Source organism: Lactuca saligna, chromosome 8 (assembly GCF_052625555.1).
Source record: "Lactuca saligna cultivar CGN05327 chromosome 8, ASM5262555v1, whole genome shotgun sequence".
Lineage (NCBI taxonomy): Eukaryota > Viridiplantae > Streptophyta > Magnoliopsida > Asterales > Asteraceae > Lactuca > Lactuca saligna.
In genome coordinates, this window is record NC_136424.1 from 171,365,467 (window position 1) to 171,377,779 (window position 12,313).

Consider the following 12,313-nt stretch of genomic DNA (forward strand, 5'->3'; position numbering starts at 1 on the left):
AAAAGATCTAGCAATTTTCAATAGATTTAAAACTTAAATTTCTTTTCGTTTTTCATGGTGGAAATTGGTAAATCGTCATTTACCTACCTTCAAATATTCTGCAACTAGATTAAGGCATCCCTTTTCTAGGTTGTAGTATATTGTGTTGGATCCTAACCTCGACGTTTCATTTGGGTGTCACATCGAGGATTCTAATCAACTAACTTGAATTTGTTTTCTCCCGTTTTATAGATGTCAAAGTATGACAATTATGGTATTCCAAAATCCCGTGGAACAAGCTTTCCACATGAAGATGATATTCCACGATTCGATCGAGGAACAAGAGATCATGCTTCACTTCCTCCACCTCCTCCAATTATTCTCCCTAACCCACAAGTTCAAAGGCTTGAAAAGTTCAAGCTCACTCAAGACCTTTTGGCAAGTAAACATGAAAAAGGAAAGTCGGTGTGTGCACACATCCTATAGATGAAGTCACACATTGATAGGTTAAGAATGTTGGGATCCATTGTCCGTGAGGAGCTGGCTGTTGACTGGGTTCTTCAGTCACTTCCTAACCCATATAGTGAGTTCGTAAGAAAGTATTATATGATAAATCACGACGAGACACATATAGATCTCACCTACATGCTTATTGCTGCTGAATCAGCAATGATTTGGCAAAGCGAAGTTGATTGGTGAATCTGCCTTCCAGACCTCTATGGATATAGGCAATGGCAACGAAAGACATGCCATGATCGAAAAGTTTGATCATAAGAGAAAGGCAAAGTCTGAAGTAGTTTCATGTGTTGTTCCAAAAGAGTCAATTTGCTTTTATTGCCAAGAGAATGGGCATTGGATACGAAGCTGCCCTATTTACCTAAGAGATCTAAGAGATGGGAGAGTCAAAACGTATGGCTCTGCTTTAGGTAAAATCCATTAACTAACTCTTTTAAGTTCCTATTCTAGATTCTTAATACATGATGTGATAAGATTACAATTGATGTTTTATAATCGAAGAAAAGGAGAGGAAGCTTAAGGGAAGAAGTGAGCGGAATCTAATCGTGAAGAAATGGATTTCGATCGCATTGCTTGAAGATTGGATTCTTGAGCTACTACTTACAGTTAGAAAAGATTGCTAAGAAATATGTATTAACATAGTTTTTCGATGAGTTGCATTGTAAGGACAAATTTTTCCGCAATAAAATAAAATTTTGTTTTATATTATTTATTTATCCTTACAATGGCATGCATGAAAAATTGATGTTTGAAGATTTCTATTATTAGCAATAATGGATTTGATTCTTAATTATGTTATTTGTGGAAAGGTCAAGAATTTACCAAATAGGGAAAGTTTCTCATCGCCCAAGTTTCAATTGGATAGAAACTTGGAATCATACAACAAGTAGTGCATGATGAATGAGAAGTTTCATATTTGGAAATTAGAGTAATTCGTTGACAAAGTGTCAAGTGAAGGACTAGGAGACCAAGTACACAAGGTTGTGTGTTGATCAAGTCCACCACAAGAGTGACAAAGATATTCGTCATGATTTAACAAAGGTTAGTGGATATGATTATACTTATAAGATTAAGTGTAATTCCGAGTTGATTTGAAAGAGTTTAAATCAATAGCATAAGGAATTAGAAGAATCAAGTAGGAAGAAAGATAAAAGTTTCTATGTTCTAAGAAGAAGGGAGAGTACCTTTTATTATGTTTTATGATAGGTCTTAATGATTAAGAACCATATCTCAATTGATCCTCTAAGTGAGTCTTAGTACAATTGTATGTCTGAGAAGAGGGATCAAGAATTGAAGAAATGGTTAAATCAAGAAATCAATCATACTTCCTTCCAAAACAAGTCTTAGAGTTAAGATTGTGACATTAAGTGACAAGTATTAAGAAGGTTTATAACATTCATCAAATGTAGAATTTGGAAAAAGGTTTTCTTATTCTTGCACATTTGAAATTAGTAAGTTGTGATGTCTTGGATTAGACAAAGACCAACGAGGACCAATTTTGTGAAGTGTTCTGTCTTGATAAAAGCTACAATAACTCTTGAATATTTGGTTGTCGAGAAATGTTTACTGACAAGAGAATCTTATATGTCAAGGAGTCAGTGGGAGTCTTAATGGTCTTGAAAGGGTTCAAGAACAAATCAAAATAAACCTTATCGAACATCACTAGCACACGACTTGAGGTTTACAACCTATCGTGTTAACACTATCTTGTTTCTGTACAGTTCCAATTGAGTTAATTATGCATGTGAGTTCTCATTTGAATGCATAAAAGGCAAGGACCTTGATCAATGAAAAGTACATTGATAAGAAAGGATGAGCTGCTTAACTACTTGGAAGACATGGTAGGCACTTGTGTTACTATAAGGCAAGAAATCAAGATTAAAAAAGTTCGGTCCATAAGAGTTTGGATTTGTTGCAAACTTTGGTTTTGACGAATTCGCATGGATAGGAACACATACACCATTAAAATCTAAGTGTCATAAGATTCCCTCCTTCATGAAAATGACTGTGAGGAAATGCTTTCACTAAGAGAGATTTTAAGAAGATAGTGATTATGAAAATTGGATTCTCGAATTCGATTATGGTTACGGTATCCCTTTCCATGATTCGAATTGTGAGATTTAGCAATTAGTCTAAATTGTTTAAGACACACATATGAACTATCTAAGGAAAAGGTGTATAAGTTTGAGAAGCTTAGATAAAGGATTATTAAAGCATTAGAAATATGAACTTAAGAAATTTAATAGGAATTGTTTTCTGGAAGTTAAGTTGTTTCTGAATACATGTCAAAGCTAGTGGGAGCATAAGAGTTATGCTTATGTGATAATAATCATCATAGTGGGAGCATAAATGTTGTGCTTGTATGATTATTATGGTAAGTATTGCAAGTTATCAATATTAATTATAGAAAACAAAAGTTATACTTTGCAAAGTCGTAAGGATTGAAAAGTTGTTTTGCTATAATTAAGGGAGAAAATATTATGCTTCATTTCAAATCTAAAGGCTTAGGTTGTGGAATGTTAATAATTTTAGTCAAGGATACATAGTGCGTTCTCAAATTTTGATTATGATTATGACATCCCTATTCATAGTTCGAATTGTGAGAACGTGACACATAAAATATTATGGCAAAAGATTGATAAAGTATCGTATCTTTATGTAAGACATTATGCATCGTGTCACATACGCTTCAGGTATAGGATTGATTGCAAATGTTATAATATTTGACCATTCTAAAATTTTCCAAATGTCTAGCGCATTTAGAGGGAAAAAGGACAAGAATCGGTTTTAACTAAGATAGTTAAACAACTATCAAAGGACGATCCAAAGTTCGCCGAGGATTGGTTGCTTGTGAGTAGTTGGAAGTATAGTATTGGATGGACCATATCGACATTATTATGAATAGATAAGATTCTATTAAGAATGAGTTGTCATATGGAAAATATGGAAATGGTTCCATATTGGGAGTTGGATATTGAGAGTCTATGTCTAGATTAGAAATTTTATGCAAAAAGATGTTCAAAGGAATGTACTTTGAGTGAGAGAAATCATGTATATGGAATTGTATTGTAACAATCTCAAATAGAGGACTTTGTAATTTCATTGGCAATAGTCATTGTGACTTTTGTGCTATGACATTACGAAAGGATCATTGCATAAAATGTTAGAATATAGCATATTCTATAAGTGGCAAGAATTTGATATTCTTTCACTTGTGAAAAGGATTAGGAGTTGTGAAATGAGTATGATTGGAAATGTGTTCATTTGATCTATTTCACAAAGTAAGAACCGTAGGTAAACATTGTGTGCATGCTAAGAGCATGGGACAAGTGTAGTAATAATTCAAGTAAGAAGTTGATTACCCGAAACAACAAATAATGAGTAATCAATATGGTGATAGATAAAAGGTGTTTTATTTATACTCAAAAGTTTGGGGCTATGTGGGATTAGTATTATTCTTGTGTTTCACTTTGCATGTTTTGACTTCCTGAATAATTTAATTGGTTCAGAACAGTTAAATTATTCGAACGGACCACAGCCGTTCATATGTTGGAAGTAGGTATGAATGAAGACTGTCGTGAATTGGTGTGTGGATTGTCTAAAGTGTATTAGACATAAGCAATTGTTTGTTGCAACATTCATGAGTGCTTATGAATATGATTTGAGCATTGGATTAAACCCACACTCACTTGGATCACTTCATGAATTGTATCACGAGTGATTGGTGAGATGATAACATCTTATATTCTTGAAACCGAGATGTGTGAGTTGTATCTTGCAAGTCGTTTGCACATTGATAATATGTAAACGCACCAATAACTTGGTGTTATAAAACATATTGTTGTGTGTAATTTGGTAAGTGGGTGCAAGCAAGCATTGAGTCAATGTTTATTCGTTCCTTTTATCCAAAGTATGAGAAATCATATTGTTTAATTAATATTAGTCAAGAATTAATAAGCATTCAATTTGTGGCTAAAAGACATTAATTAAACTTAAGGGACTAGAACTGTCAATTGTGTGATAGTTGAATATTGGGCTAATGGACTTCGTATTAGAGGGGTGGACGAATTCTATGGGAAACCCATTAGAAATCGTCCTAGGCCTCTAAGGAGGGAGTCTGTGGGTTGCTTAGGGCCTAAGCATCCAAATTAGGATTTCCTTGTTAGATAACCCTAATAGCCTCACTATTTAAAGGACCCTTGAGACTCAAAAACGTGGTGAACTGATTCTTTAGGGTTTCCACACGTTTTGGGTAGCCTCCCCTCTCCTTATTCTTCATCCTCTTGCTCTTGGTGTTTGTGAACCATTAGAGGAGTGACACTTGTGACTCTAAGCTTTCTAAAGTCATTACAAGGAGGATTTGAGATTGTTATTGCTACATAACAATCAAGGTAAGATCTAAAAAACCTTTCACAGGTTAATATGATTAATTGTATGCTAGAACTAGGGTTAAAGTCTTGGATGATTTTCATGTACAATAGAGAAACCTAGACCCAAGCATTAGGGTTGCATGAGCACATAGGATGTTCTTATGGCTAAAACCCATCACTTTCAACCGGTATCCGTCATCGGTATCTTTTAACCGGTAGCTGCCTTCGGTATCTTCCAACGGGTAACTATCATCGATATTTTTCAACCGGTATCTGCCTTCGGTATCTTTCAACCGGTAATTGGGGATTATTACACCCCCTACCACTATCACATAATATCATCACATAATCATAATCATACTGCTAGGCATGCATGGGTTCTGATGACCCCTTTGATGTCTTTCAACTGGTATCCGGGAACTACCTTCCCCCTACCCCTATCCACATATATAATAAAGCATCCTAGCACACATATAACAACATACCAGATAATTATCACAAATACCATAATCTAACCAAAAACTCCTACTAGTGGGTCAGCATTGTGGCCTTAGACCCACTTCTACTGGAAGGCAACTCACCTCGGAAAGCTGACTGCAAAAATCTTGGGTGAGGAATCTCTAACAGCTGCTCTAACGACTCCCCGACTAACAATCCCACAATAAAATTTGGTCAGAATCTGATAATCCTTTCTAAGGTAAATAACCATTTTACCCCTGATCAAAGTCAATGTCGGGTCAAAGTCAAAGTCTAGGTCAACTCTCAGTCGACTCAAATCGTCGAGTTACTTCCCAACTCGACAAGTTCCTGTACTAATCAAACTCGTGACCACCTCGTCGTCTTCCTCTGACCAGTCGACCGGAGACCACCATTCTTCCGACCAGGCGTATATCTTTCCCAGTTTGCTCCATTTTATGTTGTTCCTTTTCGATTTTGCTGTGAATTTTTCGATTTTGCTGTTTAAAGGAAATGGTTTCGTATGAATCATAGTAGTCGTATGAGCAGAAAAAAAAAGTTCACAACAAGTGTTCGATTATTTGCCAATAAGAGTGATGACTTGGTATAGGTTGTGTTAATTGATGGTATACTCGTATTGTACAATATTTGATGCATTTGTGGTGGTTAACTGATGCATAGTGATGAACAATACTATAATATTCATAGCCTTTAAAACAAATGAATCCTAACTATTGCATTGATCAATCCCACAAACTGAGTATCACCAGGTAAAGATAAATCCTCGATTAATAATATAAATCCTTCAAGTTTAACCGAAGGTCAAACTGGTCAAAAGCCAACGGTCAACGATCAACAAGTTAACGGTCACCACGACGTGGAACGCTCTTCGCCATGTCGTGTGCATATCTAAACCAAATAGTCGACATACAGGATACTACCACATCGTGGAAATGTCAGGACAATACAATCGTGAATTTGGACCTTGCCACGACGTGGGCCTTCCTTGGCCACGTCGTATAAACTAGCAGATTGTACCAAAACTCCATTAAGAGCTTAATCCTTACGGATCAAGGCTCAAAACCTCAAATCCACTTCTTCCCAATGATTTAATGGATAAAGTTTCAACTTTATCCATTAGGACCTTACCCCAAAGCAAGATCTACAACCCTAAGTCCATTAAGCACTTAATATGACCAAGACTTGAACATGGGACCAAGAACACTCAAGCTAAGACTCTGTTTTCTCCATTAATAGAAGTTCATGACCACAAGAGTCTCATAATAAGCTCTGGCATTTCTCCAAACTCCAAGAGCTCCCAAGAAGGGACTAAAACCACTCATTAAAGACCTTAAACATGGATCTTGAAAGAACAGGGTCAAGGTGCAAGCTTTTTACCTCCAAAGATCCAGAAACTTGAAGAAGATGATGGATCTAGACTTGCTATATGCTTCTTTGCACCAAGAAGGAGTTCCTTTCTTCACAAGCTTCACTAAGACAAGATGAACCACATCAAAATCAATCCATCATGCTCATAACCATGGAAGAGGGGCTAGGGTTTCATTTTAGAAGATGGAAGCTGAAGAGGATCCCCTAAAGTGGGAGTTAAGGTACTTAAGTATGGGAGAAACTGTAAAAATCCATGGGCTTGGGCTGCAAAGATCACCACGTTGTGGCCATTCTCTTGTTATGTCGTGGCGCTCACCTAAAGCACGTGTTCTTCATCTTTCATGCTGCGTGGTGACACTTCATGCGTCATGTTGTGGCATATGGTTTTCCTCAAAATCATACCTTAGACTTTTTTTTATATCATTCACTGATCTATTATGGGAAATGGGTGTTACATCATCATTGTGGGAGATTGAGGTTGGGAAGGTTAAGTTATCATTCACTGATCTATTCTGGGAAATGGATGTTACATCATCATTGTGGGGAGATTGAGGTTGGAAAGGTTAAGTTTGAACTTGTTGAAATTGGTTTGGTGTTTGGTAAGGGTTTAATTGTTGGTATAGTTGTTGGAAAAGAAGGTGATTGTGTAATTAGTGAGTTTGTTGGAAGGAGCATATGCATGAAACCTATTGGTGGTGATTTGAAATTTTGGTAATGGCGAAATGTTGTGTTGTGTGTGAATGCATCGGTAGGTGTGTTTGGATTTTGATCCATTTTAGGGATTGTAGTCCAGAGAGAGAAGTGAAAATATTGTGTTTTGTAGTATAAAGGTTGATTGGTATTTATAAGTATAATTTACAAGGTTTAAAAAAATGTTTTTTTTTGTTTTTTTTTTTGTTTTTTTTTTTTTTTGTTTCTAACAGAAGACCATTAGTTGTTTCTCTTTCATTTGTAACACAGTTACACAGGTTGTGGGAGTTGTTTGGAGCTAACTCATGCATGACTCGGTACACATAGCTCTCTTGGGCATTCCATATAGCCTAAGATGGAAAGTGGGTTGCGACTCTACTCTAATCTCTAATAGATTGTTTTTACTTTTCGCTTAGGTCTTGATTCATGAATGTGGAGTCTAATCTCTAATAAATTGTTTTTTCTTTTTGATTTGGTCTTGATTGATGAATGTTTGAGCTAAAGGGGTTTCAAGAGCATAAAGAAACTCATTAATAATGTCGGTATTTTATTTTAGAGAAATTAAATATCCTCCTACTTTTTGTTCCTAAAAATCTTCCTACCTAATTTCTCTTTATTTTATTCCTTTAATGGCTCATTCATTTGAAAATTCAAAGAGTATCATAAAGGAATAAAACATCACTACCAGTCCAGCCACTATATCCATAAAGAAATATGAAAACAAGCCGATTAAATCATATCCCCATTTTCACCATTATCCACTAGCAAAGGGTATAACCGTCACACTCGTATCAACCAACAAAATACATTGACATTGTAAACGAAATTGGCTGAAAGCCATTCAATACAAGAATGAGATAACCTCAACAAACTCAACTGCTAAGGGACAGATTTGCCCCCGATGAAAAAAGTCAGTCAATCAAGCCCAGATTATTATCAAATTTCCAACAAACTTATTTCAGGCTTTTGCAACAAAAAAGTAAAAGAAATAATTAACCCGTCAACGCAGACGCTCCAGAAATAATCTCAATCAGCTCAGTTGTGATAGATGCTTGACGAGTCCTGTTAAAATCACATCATAAATAATCAAAAGATAAGCATATATCAAAGTGTCAAAATTAGCAACCTATTTTCTTTTATTTGTGTATTACATCATTCATTCTAATTTCATCTTTTGGTGTGTGTGTGTGTGTGTGAGAGAGAGAGAGAGAGAGGGGACCTGTTGTATGTGAGAGTGAGACGATCAAGCATGTCACCAGCATTTCTGCTGGAACTGTCCATAGCAGACATACGAGCTCCTTGTTCACTACATGCATTCTCCAACACCGCGTTGAACATCACCTGATAACATTCCCAAAATATTCAAATTACCATTTTGCCCTTTGCCTATTAATTACAAAAACATATCATAACTAGCCCACAATACATAGGCCACAGCACTGTTCAATTTACATTGTGACCTTATAAAATACTTTCATTTCTTTATGTATAAAAAAGAAAACAAATAAATGTAAGAGTGAGAGGGAAGTTACGCATGAAAACTGGAACTCTGCAAGATTCTGAAGAACTTCTGACTTTGTTTCACCACCTTCGATTTCATAAGCATCCAAACTACCAATCTTTCCTCCAGCCTCGGATTCTCTTTCCACAATCTTCAAAAGAACAATACCCAAACATAAACATTTAATCAGACAAATTATCATTATTAATACAAGGATTGAAATAACATTATTTACCTCAGGAGACAACACAGTTGCAGTTGTAGGCAGAAATGAGACAACAGATTGGAATTTATTGAATACGATCCTCAAAGCATCAAACTCAACATTCTTCAAGATGTCATCTGCAAGTACAGATACCTGAAAAAAAGTATATATTTTTTTATATTCTATGTAAATAAAATGTATAGTTAACAAAAAAAAAAAGAGAAAACATACCTGGGTGTAGTTGAGAAAATTCTTTTGCAACTCAGTCATAATGAGTGAAATGTCTTTCTTAGAGTCACGGATGAGTTGGGCCTTTGCCTTTTCTCCCAAAATCACATATTTAGTTTCTGTGTCTGGACCTGAATAGATGCAAAAATAAATAAATAAATAAATAAAAGTCAAGCATGTGATGATATTGAGAGTTTAATCAAGTGAAAAGCTTCTGTTATGTATATATATTTACCAGCATTGACTTTGTAAAGAGCCCTGCTTATCTTCACTGATGTAGAATTAATACCACCACAAAGACCCTTGTCTGATGAGATTGTCACAATCACATTCTTCTTCACACTCACACCTGTCATAAAACAATAAAAAAAGAAAAATATAAATAAAATTTAATTCTATTTCATTTTCTACCATTCAGACAAGACTTAAATCTGTTAACCTATATATGCATGTTTCTTTTTTTACTTATTACAAAAAGAACGAGTTTTAATAAAGAAAGCAATTGTTTACTTTTGCCAAACATTTCCCAAGTGTGATATCATTTTCTTAAATATATTTTAAAAATCTTTTATACAAATAAAAACTATGTATGTGATTAAAAGATAAAAACATACTTGGGGTGTCACCAAGGAGAGCAGTAAAAGGTTGCCAAAGTCCACGAGAATTTTCAGCTCTAACTTGAATTGCTCTCAGCTTTGAAGCTGCAACCATCTTCATGGCCTTTGTAATCTTCTGGATATTCTTTACACTCTTCATGCGGTTTCTAACTGCACAAAATTAAGATTTACAACCATTAACACACCAAGATGATAGATATAATAATTTAAAAACTTTAAACACCACAAAATATTGAAACAAGAGCAAAATACAGAAAAAATACAACATACTTTCAACACTGTATCAATTTAGCCACTTTACTATTGTCTGCATGATTCTTATAATAATAGTTCAGTGGCTAAAGTCGTTAAAATGGAGAAAGTAAGTTATGCAATTTTTCTTAATCACTTCAAGAAAAAGTTAAGTGGCTGAATCGATAAAACAATGAAAGTATGAAAGTAAAAGTGTTTTTTCTGTATTCTGTTCTTTAAATATTGACAATATGTTAATTATGTGATTACCAATTTGAGTTGAAATGGAACGAACCCCAAGACCTACTTGCTCCCTGCAAACACCAGCCAATCATATAATAATCATTAATCAAATATTACAAAGGCACATAGCAAAATATACAGGCATAACAGCAGTTTACTTGATCCAGTAGTGTTATTTGTACAATATTAAATACATTATAAACCAAATTTTCTACTTTAATTAATACTAAAAACTGCTTGTATCACATTGATATAAAGGTCTTGTAACCAACAACTATTGATATCACATTCTTAGACTTAACAACCATCCACAATTAGATACATATAGTCATAACACTTAAGTTTTAACCAAATTAATGCAACAAGTTAAGAAATTAACAAGGAATATAATGTATTTAACAAATATAAAATTCACAATGATTGTTTGAATACTGAACAAATTGCACAGCTTTGTGTGTCACTTTTATGACAACTGCAACATCAAGATTGCCTCCACCATGAAAGGTCAAAGCACCTACATCACCACTTCTTTGTGCGTATTGATGTCTAATGAGTTATAGTATTTTTTTGTGTGCTATTTAATCCTTGAAAAGTAATATTGAATTAAAGTACCAAACTTTCTTTTCAGTTTTCAGAATATAGCCAATACATATTACTTGGAGTTTTAATGAAAAATATATCACTTTCCCACAAAAGAGAAGGATAAAATGTGTTTTTAACAGAAAAAAATTGTTGTTCTATGCATCTGTGTTTAGCTTTTTCATTTTCTTTGTTGTGGCACTTGCTTAAAGAGGTCCTGTAGTTTACAAAAGACGTTAAAAAGGGAAGAGAAATTTTGTTAATTCAGAGACAATAATATCCATATTTATATAAAAGACATTTCAAGAATCCAAATGAGGTATGAGCACACTGAAATGAAGCTGGATCCTAGAATACAGGACCTAACAGCATCATCAGGCTTCCTAGGTATATTGGATTCCACCTTCCTTAATTTGTAACTTCGTAAGGACTCTCCAACTTATATTACTAATGTAACTTTTAGACTGCTGTGCTGATTTTAGACACCAAAATCGCTACAAACTTAAGGGAAAACCAGACAAATACGTTAAAAATCATAACAATGTTACAAATACATTCGAAAATCCACATCAATTTCTAATCAGTGATAACATATGTTTGACTTTACCACAACCCTCCCGTCTACATCCGGGTGTAAGAATAAGGGAGAAATTGCGAACCAAGAACAAATAAACAGAATCTATAGTAATATAACACGATTCAAAAGAAATGATAATATCTAAATCGAACAGGCAGTTTTGCAGCGGAACATAAAACAACAAAAAAAAATCCAATCCAATTATGAACGAAACCGTAAAACCAACAAATACAGATTGAAACAAAATAAAAATATCTGCGAGATCAAGAAATGAAGACAGATCTTACTCGGTAGGAGCAAGAGTGGATCGAATCGCATTGATAGGGCTTGGAGAAGAAACAAGAGGACCGAAACGCCTCCCTTCTCTTCTCAGGGCAGCCATCGCCATTGGAGTTGGATTGTGTGTTGCTGAAAATCAACGAAGTTTGGTTGCTTATCGCACAGGCCGATCGATCTATGAATGTTAGGGTTCCGAGAGCTTTGAACTAGTGTGCGTTGTTGGTAATCGCAGCAAACGTTGATGTGGTCCGAAGCTCGTGTGAAAAGCACTGGATCCGATTCTTAAGGCCTACCATGCACAAATTTATATGTGGGCTTCGACTGGCCCAACCAGTAATCTCACAAACGCACACGAGGTTCACGTTAGCGCAACATATTTGTAGTTCCATAAATTGGAATTGAAAGTGAGAAAATAGGAAATCTATAAATTCCTTGAGGGTGCTTTGGATTGTT

General features: G+C 35.0%; 1 protein-coding gene across 1 annotated transcript; it reads right to left on the reverse strand.

Annotated features, from left to right (window-relative positions):
- Positions 1 to 8,129: 8,129 nt before the first annotated feature.
- ATP3 (gamma subunit of Mt ATP synthase) lies at positions 8,130 to 12,111 on the reverse strand. Its single transcript, XM_078967455.1, has 9 exons — positions 11,869 to 12,111; positions 10,453 to 10,496; positions 9,949 to 10,101; positions 9,570 to 9,683; positions 9,338 to 9,465; positions 9,137 to 9,259; positions 8,933 to 9,052; positions 8,620 to 8,741; positions 8,130 to 8,462 (listed from the first exon to the last, which is right to left on the reverse strand). Exons 1-9 carry the CDS (start codon positions 11,967 to 11,969, stop codon positions 8,393 to 8,395), a joined length of 975 nt encoding a protein of 324 aa, XP_078823581.1. The 5' UTR covers positions 11,970 to 12,111; the 3' UTR covers positions 8,130 to 8,392.
- Positions 12,112 to 12,313: the final 202 nt, after the last annotated feature.